Source organism: Hydra vulgaris, chromosome 10 (genome assembly GCF_038396675.1).
Source record: "Hydra vulgaris chromosome 10, alternate assembly HydraT2T_AEP".
Lineage (NCBI taxonomy): Eukaryota > Metazoa > Cnidaria > Hydrozoa > Anthoathecata > Hydridae > Hydra > Hydra vulgaris.
In genome coordinates, this window is record NC_088929.1 from 44,860,250 (window position 1) to 44,875,000 (window position 14,751).

Consider the following 14,751-nt stretch of genomic DNA (forward strand, 5'->3'; position numbering starts at 1 on the left):
GATATGAGAAAATAACCAACACAAATTTTCAATAAACAATACAGCTTTAGTGTACTTAAGTATGGAAAAGGATTTAGAAGTGCACATTTCAAATGCATTAGAATGGAAACATTATGTAAATAAAACAGTAAATAAAACAAATCAAAAGCTTTATATTTAAATATTAGATCTATCACATTTTTCAATACTTAAATAAAAAGATGAAAAAACTTATGTTAACTGCCTTAGTTTGCTAAAATTTATAACACACAGCATTTATCTAGATTGAAAGTATGATGAAAACTATATTAACAGTATGATAAAACATTGACAGTATAATGAAATATTGACAGTATGATGAAATCTAGAGAGATTCCAACAGAGAGCAACTAGGATTGAACATTTAAAAGGATATAGTAAAATAGAGTGATTAAAAAAATTGCATTATATCACTAGAGAATAAAATAAAATGATTTGATGCAAAAGATTAAATATTTAAAACGGGTATGATATTGTTCATTATTATAGAAAACCCGAAATGCTAAATAACACCTACAAAACAAGAAGCCACAACAGTTAACTGAGAAAGCAATTTACAGGAAATACACAGTTTTTTTAATCAATAAAAAAATAAAATAAAAAACTTATCTATAAAAAACTGTTTTTTTACCAGAGTGGTAAACAACTAAAAGTGTTTTAAACAAGAAACAATAGATGTTTAGACAGTATCAATTAATTCAAAAACAAATTCGATGAACTTTTTAAATAATAGTTGTTTTATGTTTGTATGGCTGTGTATTATAGCTGGTAAAGTTAAAAACTCTAAATATTTTAGACTCACCATTCTTGTACACTGTAAAGTAGTACAGTGCTATTATATTATACTATTATCAAAGTTATTACAATAAATCAAAACAAGTAACTTATTGTTATTAATAATTATATTTATTATAACTATTACTGCCATCAATATCATTTGAAGGTTTTGTAATTATAATTATAAGAAATTGTGCTAAAGGTTTAATTTCATGTTAAAATATATTAATAGCAGTTTTTTTTTTTTAAATCAAATATTTGTAAGTTTTGTAAAATAATTTGTAAAATAATTGTAAGTTTTAATTTTACTATTTTTAAGAACATATATGTCAAATAAAAACAAATCTTACCACTATGTGCTATAAACATAAAAGAAATATTGCAGTTCATTATTTGATTCTGACTGATTAATGAGCTTTCTATATCCATGAAGTTTCTAGTAAGATTTTTTGGATCAACTGAGTATGCAATTTGAAAAGATGCCAAAATGAGGTATTTCTTACTAAATAGTTATTGGATTTGGTTATAACAATAAATAAGTTGTATTTAAGCAAACTTTTTATAATTGACAACTCATTACAAATTTTCCTTGTAATAAAATATTACAACAAACATATTTTCACTATTTAAACATTTGAGTATTGAAACTAGTACCTTAGCAAAATTAGATTTCAAATGTATTTTTACATTCTTTTCAGTAAAAATAGATACAAATTAGATACAATAAAAAAAAGTAAAAATAGTAAAATCATAAAGAAAATTCCACAAAAAAATAAATGAATTTTTAAAATTAACTTACATAAACAAGTTACTTTCATTGAAAAGTAAAGGTGTGAATCTTTTAAACCAATTTTCAAACTAAATGAAACTTTCATAATAACTAAATTAAAAACATAAACAGTTATGTATAACACACATCTTATATGCACAGATGTATGAATACATATGCATATTGCTGTATGTATATAAATATATACATATATATATATATATATATATATATATATATATATATATATATATATATATATATATATATATATATATATATATATATATATATATATATATATATATATATATATATATATATATATATATATATACATATATCAGGGTGGGTCATATTTTTAATTTTTCTGATTTTTGCATCACTATTAGAGGGAAAAGTTGCAACACTATGCAATATGACTACCTGAAAAATATAAGCATTTTTGAATTAAGTTTAAAGGGGGCAACTTTTGCTTATATTATATTTTGGGTATGAGATCCACTGTTATTCGCCTACATATCAACTGAAAATAAGTAAAAAAACCATGTAAAGAATAAAAGCTACATTTGTATACTAAAAAAGAATGTGAAAATCCAAAATTTTTATATAAAGTCCTTTTTACTGTCGATTTTTGGATATTTAAGTTTTGAGTTTGAAGCGGAAACAAGCATACCATGACATTTTTCATAGGTTGTGACAATTTTAGATACTGTAGATACTTCTTTGACCAGACGTTCAACATTTTGAGAATGGCATGGAATATCAGGAACTTGATGAGTGTCATTTGCAACATTGATTAAGAGGTTTTCATTGTTCACTTCAGATAAAATCGGAGAAGGAGAGATATTAACATTTGACCAGTCAATCATTTCTAAATATGAGGATGGAAATTGAGAGAAATCTTTTGTAATGTAAATTGAAAGAAATCTTTTGTAGAGAGAAAGCAAGCACCCTATCAGTACTATCTTCTCTTATACATACAATAATTTTCTTTGTTGCATCGACTGTTTTTTCGTTGTCTTCATCTTTAATGGCTGACAACAAAACATTTTCAAGATGAGCAAAATAACAGTTTCTTTGCAATATTTTCCGGGAGGAGTATTTATAAAATACTTCTTTGTTTCTACATCCAAATTTGGAATCCTCAAATAACAGCATTGTATGATTTAAGTAAGTATTTCTTAACTTTACGGAGATTATGAATGACATCATCAGACATTTCAATGAGTACTCCATTTACACTGGCAAAGTCAACTATTGGTTGAAAATGAACATCAAAAGATAGTTGATCACCAAGAATACCTTTGAATACAGTAGGACCAGATGTACTGCCATCAAGTGCAGTTAAAATTGATCTGAGAAGTAGCTCATTCAAATGAAGCAAACAAATACACCATTGAAGAGGTTTGCCAGCACGAGTTTCAAGTAAATGAATAATACCATTTTTCCAGCCCGTGTTTACATCACAAAAAACATTTTGTAAAGTCACAAGAGAATTTCTGTCATTTAAAACCAAAATAATTTCTTTTGCAACATCAACTGCTTTACCACTTTGAGGACAAATGTGATCAAAGTAGACGCTGTTGGGATATGAACAGATAGCGTAATGATCTTCTTTGATGGAAGTGGCCCTGCTAACTTTACCATTGTCTTGTTCCACTAACCTTAGGGTTTTGTCCATATGGCCATCAAAACCGATTCCAATAATTCCTGTGGGTAATTTTGCATGTTCTTCGAAATCTTTTTGTCACCACTGGTTTCTTTGTCTACTAAATTTTTCTGGATCTAATATGTATTGTGGTGAACCAAGTGGTATATCTTTTAAGCAGGCTTTAATGATGTGTCTTGGTTGCTAACTTCTGTTCGTTCCATTATTGACAGAGTTCTTTGTACTGAAATATATTGGAATCTTTGGGATTGTGTCCATTATGTGAGCTGTCTAGTGAATTAGTGGCTTCATCATATTCTTTATTATCATCGCAACAATTCCTTTGTTTATTGCTCTCCCAGAAAGAATTATTGCAAATGACGAAGCTTGGCATGTTTCTGCATTCTTCTTTCTAAACTGAATTTCCTGTTCTTTACGAATTTTCTGCTTTTGGAGTCTTTCTGTTTTTTCTTGGTCAATCTGGCCAATCTACATTTTATGATAACTCTTTTGATTGAGCCAAAACTCCCATTCCTTAAAAGGAACTTTGGTAGAACAATGGCAGTTTAATCGGCCCCAGATTCCACAATTAACACATTTGCACAGACAAATATCAAATACTTTATTGAAGGAACCAAGTTGGCACTGAAATGTAGATGAATTTCTCTTTTCACCAACATATTTCTTTAATCATTTTGTATCAGTAACCAATTTATCCAAACTTTTCAGAATGCTGTTATATAACATCATTGGCAACCCCGCCCTCAACTGTGTTTACCGAATCATCAGCTACTATCTTATTTACATCTCTGATTGATGGTTCTTCAGTGTCTATGGATTGTAAGAAAGTCTAAGCGTGTCTGATCTATAGATAATGCTTAAAGACTTCTGCTTTTGTCAGCAATTGACTTTCTGGAAATTTACAAGGTTGATCAAATACTGAGTGTTCTGTGTCACTTCTGGTTATGATAAACTTTTCTTCAAGTTCATTATGCAATCTTAAAAGAATAAGAAAAAAAAATCATTCGTAATCCACATTTACAAAAAATAACTTTAAAAAAGCCATGTTCTCTTGTGAACGTAAATATAAAGTACCGACAAATCAATACAATAATATTCAAAAAATTCTACAATGTTTTAAACTTTACCATTAACAACTTAACAACATTAACAATTTAAAAACTGGCTTCAAAAATGTCACATGCCACCGTCTCCTGTTTATTAAACCTCCTTGGTAATCCATCACTTTAATAAAAAAGCAATGTAAATAAATACTAAAGTATTAACTTTAATCCCAATATAAATTTGCACTATGTATCAGATAAATCATCTGATGCATACTGCCAATATAAGTAAAATATTTAATTTAAGGATAAACTTACTTATTTAATTGTTATCAATAATTATTAAATTATAAAAACAATATGCAAAATATAGTTGTTTTTTTAAAATAATTTTATATTAATATAATTTGTAGTTATTTTTTACATCTATAGGTATAATAAGTAACAATAAATATTTAATGTATCTAAAATTAATAAATATATTAATCTGATATAAGCAATATTGAATTGAGGAAAAATGATGAAATGTTTAATAAAATTGTTAGAAAATTATTATATACTCTTGAAGCAAAGATATTTTGTTAACTACCAAATAATAGAGAGGTTTTATGACATACCTTACAAGGTTTGATTTAAAACTAACTGTTAAAAAAGAAGTTAAATCTGTAGTTTACAAAAAAGTGAATGTTTTTTGGATAATAGCAGGAATTCAAAAAATTTAAAAAAGGTATTGTTAGAATGATACTGCAACTGATACATCTTAAACTAAACTTGATTAAAAGTATAAATTAAGTTATAAAACTTCTGAGTTTAACTAATGTCAGCTCTAAGTAGCAATGCAGCATCAAATACAGATGATTTGCATTAAAAAGACGCCTCTCTTAATATTATTAGTCAAATATCAGATTTAAATTTTCTCTCAGATCAGCGTCAATTAATAAACCAATTTAAGGTCAATTAGATAAGAGTTGTACTACGCAAGTAAGAAGCAGTAAAAAAGTCACAGAAAATATAAGTTATTGAAAAAAAAAGAAGGAAAGAAAATATAAAAAAAGATAGATCCGACCCTTACAGTCAGAACTTGATGATGAAGACAAAATATCCAATAAAAAGGAAGAAAGTTTAAATTCTAGACAGAAGAAAAAAATTAAGATATTAGAATACTCTAAAGTTTTTTAATTTTGAAAACTATCCAGGTTGAACTTTTAAGATTGAAACTATCCAGTAGCTAAGATCAGGGATCATTTTAGCTGTAGCAGAAGCATCAAGTTGCAATTTGGATCTTAAAAAGCACAGCAAGCAGATCAGTTAATAAAATTTTACAGCAAATTTCAAATGCCATTAAAAAAGATGTTTCTGCAGACACCATATCTTAGAAAGAGTTTCTTTTTTTGCTTACAGAGTTTTTTTTTGCTTAACAATTTTTGGAGAATTTTGATCTCCAAATTATAAGCCATTTAGACATTTTAAAAATTTTATATGATGTAAACTTTCATTCAGTTTGGATCCCAGTTTTAGAAAAATTAAAATTAAGAAACCAGTACTAAAAATCAAATAAGCAGAAATAATAAACTTTGGGTTCAATATAAACGTATGCACTAATTGAAAAAGAAAATCTTTGGTAATGTTTTTTTTTCTAATTTATCACAATTAGCAAGTGCTTGTTAATAACTAAATGTTTTTGAAAAAATAAAAATTAAAAAAAAACACTATCTTATTGTTGTCTATAATTTATCAGCTAACCAATAGAAAAGTGAATTTTCTGACTAATGATCCTAGTTAGCCAACATAAAAGAATGTAGAGTATATGGGAAGCGTGTATAGTATCCCTCTTTGCACACACATGCCACCCCTTATACACTCCTTATACCCCTGAGTAAGAAGGACTTGTATTTCAGACAACCCTAAACAACATCCTGAAGAGATTTTTTGTAAATTAAAACATATTTAGTTCATAAAAAAAGTGAAAGAGAGGGGGTGGATTTTAAAATTGTACGTACTTTTTAGGGGGAGGGGGACTTGAGAGTATGCATGGCAACAGGGGAAGGGAGGGGTCAAATTTCTAAATTTTTAGCATATGAACTTCATGGATGACCCCTTATTTGTTTGTTTGATAAAAATAAACTTAAATGATAAAGTTCAAAGTTATTTTGGCAGTAAATTTTTTTTTGTTTTAATTAAAATCATAATTAAAGGGAAAATTAAAGGGAAAAGAAACTTTGTTTCACTGGGAGGAAGAAGAGATCTTAGTGGATGAAATTCCTTTTGAGCAAATTTTTATTTGGTTTTAGTACACTAAACTATATATAAAACTATTTGAAAGTATGTTAAGTTTAATAATAGAATTTTGTTAGAAGTTTACTTAAGATTATTTTAGGTTGAACACTTTAAAAAGGGTTGTAAGGGGTCATATATGAGTTTTTTCAAAATATTTTAATAAGTTTCAATAAGAACTAAACAAGAAAATTATTAAAAATGTAAACATAGTTGATTATAAAAAATGTTTCAAGCCCTTTTTGTCATAATTTCAAAAAAAAAGTAATAGCTAAATATTAGTAGTTCATGCTGTGCTGGACAAATCGAGTGAGTGTCATGCACGCTATAACAGCAGTTATGCTTGGTTATTGCTCAGCCAGCAATTAAAAACTCTTTTAAAACTTTTTGCTGTTACAACTTCAGTCCAAAGTAAACCCCATGTGTTTGCAATTATGTTGAAAAGAAAACGCTCTCTTAAAGGATGTTTAGCAAATTTTTTGTAATTCTTAAAGCAATCCCTCTTAAACAGTTTTTATCAAGTGGAAAGCATTTTTCACTGTTAATCTCTAAATACCGTGCATAAGTTTGTATAATGCTATCAAATCTTTTTCTAATCTCAGTTAGAGTTGTCAAACCTAAAGCAATAGATTGATCTTCATATTTGAGACTGCTAATTGATGAAATGAGTTTTTTTGCTCTGTGTTGTATTTTTTCACTCGCATTACAGTCTCCTTTTATATAAGGAGACCAAACCAGAGTTCAAGAAGTGAACAAATGAATCTTAAATAAAGAGATCTCATAAGTTAAGACAATAAGACAATAAAGTCTTAAAAACGACTTCTTTATTTGCCTTAGCATTTGATTTGCTTTGCTAATTGCCATAGTTACCTGATTTTTCCATTTAAGATTTGCAGAAAATACAAGATTATTAATCAGACTCAGAATCATGAAGTCGTATACCATTAATGAAAAGTAGATCATTTTTATTGGTGGAGCCATAATGTATTACAGTGCAACTTGTTTATGTATGGAGCCATAATGTATTACAGTGCAACTTGTTTAACAGTACACTTGTTTTTCCGCGCAGCGGCCTTGTTCGTCGAGGTTCATGTTTCGGAGTTATAGAGTTGAGAGAGGGTTATAACCACTATTAAGTAGCCTCCTCATCTGTAGTGGCCTTCTTGGCCTTGAGGAGGTGAATAACAAAAAAAAAACAAAAAAAAAAAAACAAAACTTGTTTATGTTTAATTTTGGAAACCATTGAGTGCATTAAAATGCTTTAAGTTATTGTGGATGTCTTTGACACGAGAATCTTAATTTACTATAGATATCTTTTATATTTACTATATATTTACTATAGATATCTAGGTATAGGTATCTTCTTTAATCCTTTAATCTAAACAACAACAGCATCAATTGGAATTATTACAAATAATTTTTAATGTTTAATATTATTAAATCGATTATTTTAAATAGATTAGTTATGCATGAAATATTCTTTATGAAATCGTGTTGATGTTCTGTTATCAAATTGTTTTTGTAAATTTGTAAAATTTCAATTTTGTCAAGAATAATAACATCTGGTTACTTGCATACTATGAAGTGAGGGAAACTGGTCCATAATAAACTGGAACTGCTTTATTACCTATTTTGAAAAGAAAAGATGTATTTGCAGACTTAAATCGAATTGGTAGTTGGCTAGAAGCTAATGATTCTCTGAAGATTAATGTTAAAAGACTGAGTGAATATTAAAAAACAATTGCTATTTCTCAGCATTTTTGGAGTAATTGCTCAGCTTTATTTGAATAAAAATTTGAGCAAAATTACTCAAACTTTTATTCTCATAAAACTGAGCAATTCCTCTAAAAATGCTGAGTAAAAGCAATTGGTTTTATTTATTCACCCAGCCTAAAGGAAGTGAAAACACCTCTGCAGAGTTCTTTAGCATGACAGGGTGAAGCTTGGTAGGCCTGAAAATTTTATTTTCATTAAGACTCTAAAGCCTGTTCAAAACATCATTTTAATTGATTTCCTTAGAAGAAAGATCAGAAATTTTTTTAGCACAATTGTTAACTGTTCGCTCAAACTTAGGAGGAGCACTCTTGGCTTCAATAACAAATATTTCTTGAAAACATTTTTTTAAATATTAGCAATATCAACTTGATCTTGTGAAATATGTCCCATCTTTTCATAAAGCTTTTATTGAATCTTTTACCACTAACTGATTATTAGCATATAAATATACAAACAATCTGATTGTCAGTCTTATATAAATTAACAATCTTAACAAACAATCTTGTTATAAAAAAGTGCTAGTAAATTGAAAGTCTTATAAATTTTATTATAATTTATTTTTTTGAAAACAAATTTATAACAGCTCACAGGTATAAGTTTTATTTTGCTTTTAGATCGTAATGAAAAAATATTACCAAAAGTCTTTTAGTGGTGTTACCAAGCACAAACTGGATCTATTGCATAAACAATTCCGAATACAGTTTTAAAAATCAAATCAAATAAAATCCCACGTCATTTAATGTGATACTAAAGATATGTCTATGAATTATTACTAATAGAAGATATAATTCTATTAGACCAATTTATCATGAGGAAAATTAAAATCTCCCATAATTAAAACATTTTTGAACCCTCTTTTATCAACATAATTTCTAGCTTCTTTTAAAACTAAATCAAAAGCAGCAACATCAATAAAACCAATTAGGGTATAGAGGCAACCAACTAAATATTTATCTTTACAAAAGAACACCACAACCCAGACTAGCTCAATTTTGTTTTAACTAAACTGAATTTTTTTGAGCTCATATAAATCAATGGAACTTACTAAATGAAGGCATAAACCACCTCTCTTTAACAATCACATCAATCTTTTCCTATTAAATGCCTTGCTGATATCAATGAGTGCTTCATGCATATTTAAGTCATCAACAAGTACTTAAAAATAATTTCAAAATAAGAATGGACATAAAAGTGTTATAAATTTTATAAGTTCAAATTGGTTACTAGTCCCAATGAAACTTTTGCTAAAACATTAAACAAAAGTGTGTATTAAAACTTTGAAGAAAATTCTTACCAAAGCAATTGGACAATAATAAGCAGAGCAAGGGATATTACCATTCTTATCTTTAACAAGAGGAGAAGTAACCGAATCTGCAGCATCAATAGGCATGTATCCATGACAAAACACAGAGAAAAAACACAATGGTATTAAATTAAAGTAATTAGTGCAAGCATGAAGATAACGCGCTCCAACTTTGATAAACCAACTTTTTTTAACTCCAACTCCAACAAGTTTTTTTTTTTTTTTTTTAAACATCTTCGCTTCCAACAAGGCTGCAAGCAGCCACTAATTAAAGTTGGAAGTTACTGAAAGAGAAAAGATGTTAAAACCTGTCAGTTATTACTGACAGATAAAACGATAAAACCTGTCAGTTATTACTGTTAGCAAATCAGCTGTAGAACGAGATGATCGAAATCCATATTGATGGTCAGAAAGTTAGTTATTAGATTCAAGATGAGAAATTAAGTGTTTGTAAATTAAAGATTCAAAAACCTTGCTTATGATAGGAAGAAGACTTATGGGACGGTAGTTAGACAAATCGGATCGCTCTTCAGAATTTTTGAAGATAGGAATAACAGACGCCGCTTTCCAGCAGGCTGGAAAGCAAGACTCTGATAAGCACTTGTTGAATAGTTTTGAGAGTATAGATGAAAGCTCCGGAGAACACTTCTGCAAGACAATAACAGGTATGTTGTCTCGGCCACAAGTTGTAGAAGAGTCTAGGCAGGAAGTCACTTTAGATACAGATGCTGGAGTAATATAAATGTCAAGCAATTGATCAACCTGTTTGTTGGCAATATCAGGTAGAACACAACTAGTGGAATCAAGAGATGAAATTGATGAAAAGTTTTTAGCAAACAATTCGGCTTTGTCTTTAGGTGAGGTGACGAAGTCTGAACCATACAAGAGAGGTGGAACTATAGATTTGCCCTTATTATTGATATTATTAAAGATTCTCCAGAAGTCACGAGAGCCTAATTTTTGAGATGAGATACAAGATTTCATGAACTGAGAATAGCGGGTTTTGGCGTTAGACAAAACCTTTTTATAATTGTTTCTAGCAGTAATAAACAGATGTCTGTTTTCTGGAGAATTGTTTTGTTGATAAATATGGAAGTAACGGTTTCGATTGGCAATCGCAGCAGCACAGTGTGAAGAAAACCATGGAGGAGAGTGAGGCTTGACCTGGAATTGTCAAGAGGGAATAAAGATTCCATGCCAGCCTGAATCCACGAAGTTATGCAAGAAGCACATTTGTCGACAGGAAGAGGAAAGATTTCTATTCAAGGGCCATCACGAAGAAAATCACGAAAAGAATCCCAGTCAGCTTTACTGTAGTTGTAAGAGGTTCGATAATAGGGGGATTCAGGTGATGAAGAAGAAAGAAATATTAGTTTTAGAGAGATCAAACTGTGATCAGAAGAACCTAAGGGTGAATGTGGAGAAACTGAGCACTGACTAGGATCAGAAACAAGACATAAGTCGAGTAGAGAAGGTAAATGATTCAGGTTGTCAGGAAAGCGAGTTGGAAAGTTGACTAATTGAGTTAGGGATTGAGAAAAGCAAAAGTTGTGGGCTTTAATGCCTGCCAAATCACTGACATTAGAGCCCATTAGAGCCAAGCCATTCAGAGTGGTGAGCATTAAAGTCACCAACAACAACTATGTTAGCAGATGGATAAAGAGAGAGGGCTTGGTCAATATGATCAGAAATAACGCCAAAAAGTGTGCAGTCTTGAGATGAAGGAAAGCGATATAGAACAAAGAGAAAGGCAATAGAGTGAAGTGGTGCTAAACGAAAGCACATAAAAGAATAGTCTGTGGATTCAAACCTAGTTCACGACAAATGGGTGAATTCTTACGAATGTAAATGCCCAGGCCAAGCATGTGACTATTGGAGTCTTTACGAATTAGAGGAAGATAACCATCAACACTAAGATCACAAGATGAGATAGCCGAACTCAAATTAGTCTCACAAAGAGCAAGTAGGTCTGGTGGGCTTTGCAAGGGATGAGGCTCAACGGAAGAAAGGTTGCTTCGAAGACCGCGAATATTAGTGAATGATAGGTTTAGAGAACTTGGTGATGATGATGTTTTTTTGTGTTTTATAGGTTTTGGTACTTTATTCATTTTTAAATTAGATTGAAGAACTTGACTAAAAGCATAGATAGTACTCAGAACACTGCTTAATAGCCCAAGCAATTGCCTCATTACTACTAATAAACCCTAAGCCATAACAAAGGGCTCCAAATGTGGCCTCCGCAATGCACACCAAAAGTACAAACAGGGACACCTTCCATGCGCAACATGGCACTGTTAAATACTTTGATATTTTTCAGCTGTTGATGGAATCAGCCCCTCTGAGAGCTACCACAGAGTTTGGGAAACCTGACTACCAGCCGGCCTCAGAACCATAAAACTGAGTTTTAGAACTGTACCCTCATTAGGAGATAATAGAATGAGTTGCCTAGTCATAAAAACAGAGACACAAGCAAAACCCATGCATTGAGTCAAGAAGATCCAGCATTCAACATCCTAAACTGGAAACAATGTATTAAAATACATCTGCACCAGCCTAATAGATGAAGAAGGGGTGCGAGGCTGGTCAACAGATAGAATCTGTTTACCCCTTAAGTGGTCAACTTTTTTTTCATTAGTCATAAGTTTAATGATAGGTTGAATCTCATTGGGATTAATAAGATTGGCATTATTTTTGAGAAGTTTACAATGATTAAGTATGAAGGTATCATTTATACAGCATGTCAGGTTGAGTTAAATAGGGCGTGATAATGGTTATGCCATAAATGACATATATAACCAGTATCAGAGAAAATAAAAGGGAGGCTGTATTTATCACTTTATATATGGGTTACAAGGGCCAGATGTTAATATAGTTCTTATATGCTAAACTGTTTGTCAACCTTTTGGCTTTTATGACATCTTTTTGTTTTATAGTGACGAATGGCATATTTATACAAATATCTTGAATTTTTAAAAAGATTGAATATTGGGCTAAACTTTGGTTTGTTGAAGTTACATCTTATACAGAATACATCTTTAACAGTCTTATGAATATCATTTACATAAAATGGTGTAACTTGGTATAGGTTGCCTTTTTCTCAAAACTAGGTTTAGAAAGGTTAAGAAAGTTAGAGGAAGATTTAGTAAGACAGCCATAGTAAATTTAGGAGATATCAGGTTTAAATAAATAATCAAACATCAAGGGCAAGTGATCATAAAAATTGATAGAATGAAGTTTGTTAAAAGATTATTACATGGAGATGGAAATTGTGGATCACAATTAAAGTCACTAATAATGGCAAATTTAAAACTTATATCTGAAATAAGAACTGATAGGCAACCAAGGTATTCAGAGCATTTATCAACATTCTCATTTGAGTCAAAAGGCTTGCATATGTGTATAGTAGTTAACTTATCAGAAAAATTATTTACAAGTAAGATAGCAACAGGCCAAGAATTATCAATAGTAATAACTCGAGTCTAGTTATTATTAAGAAGTTGGGTTTGTGTATCATTAACAAGATATTAGGTTTATTTGTACTTTTTACTATTAAGTGTAAACTGTTCTTTAAAATTATGCAGTTTTACAGTCTTAAATTAAAATAAGAAACATTTGAGCTCAGTAGCCATTTTATTAATCAGTTCAGCTAAGTAAATAGTATGGGTATCAGGTTCAACAGAGTGAGAACTAGCAAAATTGGAGTTGCTATTGACATTTATCGGATTACCTATACCATAAAGCTTAAGAATGTCAGCCTGGATCTGGTGCATCTGCTGTGATAAAGTTGTGGCCTATATAGAAATTAGTGTCTACAACTTAAAGACAAAATATGTTTTTTGCATGAAATTCAGGACATACTATAAATTAGCGTCATTGGGTGAAATAATGTCAAGCATCAGTGTGCAGATTTTAATCTTTTTTGTTTTTTTTATCAGGACATTTGTGATTTAACACTTGCTTGATTCGGTTTTCTTTTTTAATAAAATCTAATGATAAGTGAGTAGAAAGAGCAGTATCAGTTTCTGCATCAGTAAAGAAGGGAGAGATGATCCTAACAATTACACCAAAAAGAACAACTATAACTTTGTTGAAGACATAACATAAATACTCATTAACAGTCATAGGATCTATACATAAGACTGTGTCACTGAAGCACTTTAGCATGTACAGATACAAGTTATTTAAATATATTTTACTAGAAACTCAGAAATCATAGAATGGAATTATGAGCTAAACTTTTGTGGCACATTTATTGAACTTAATTAGATATAGCGTAAGACAAACATTTTGTTATGATGTTTCATTTTTAAAATGTATATAAACTTATATTATTTTTAATAAGAAAGCTCAATTAATCAGTCACTTTCTTTTGTTTTTTCTTTTTATTCTGATTCACTCCCCACCAGACTGCAAGCAATATATATATATATATATATATATATATATATATATATATGTACATATATATATATATATATATATATATATATATATATATTATATATATATATATATATATATATATATATATATATATATATATATATATATATATATATATATATATATATATATATATATATATATATATATATATATATATGTATATATATATAATATATATATAAATATATATATTGTTTGATTTAGTGTTGTATTAAAATAATACAAAACTCTTGTTCGTTGAAAAGTGCTCGATATTTAGGAAATTTATTTTGATTATATATAAATTTCAAAACAGAGCGATTTATAATTATAATTAAAAACGATAAAGAAAAAACTTTTATTATGAAACTTTAAGTTTCATGCCTAATGGCAATCATCAGCCATATTACAAAATTAAAAATTAAACTTTAAAATTACAAATAGAATTACGGTGGCATGAGTACTAATGATTCCATGGAAACAAAATTTTAAATGTTTTGAAAGTTTAACGCGATGTAAACATGACGTAAACCAACCAGGGTCAATCTTCGGTATCAAAAGAGGAAATAAGGAACTTATTTTTGTGCTGCACTTTGATATTATTTCACTCCTTGTATTTAATAGGTTTTCTCCTTTGTATATCAAAATTTGGAACTTCTCGTTTAAACAATGGTTACAAACTCTTGCTGTTGGG

At 29.4% G+C, this 14,751-nt stretch overlaps 1 protein-coding gene across 3 annotated transcripts in view; it reads right to left on the reverse strand.

Moving 5' to 3' along the window:
- The window catches only part of LOC136085992 (uncharacterized), a 134,681-nt gene that overhangs the window by 31,980 nt on the left and 87,950 nt on the right, over positions 1–14,751 (reverse strand). For all 3 annotated transcript variants that reach the window (XM_065808112.1, XM_065808113.1, XM_065808114.1), the window contains 2 exons: positions 1,595–1,653; positions 1,146–1,297 (listed from right to left, as the gene is read on the reverse strand). In XM_065808112.1, the coding sequence (XP_065664184.1) occupies positions 1,146–1,297; positions 1,595–1,653 (211 nt within the window). The remainder of the gene's footprint in view (positions 1–1,145; positions 1,298–1,594; positions 1,654–14,751) is intronic.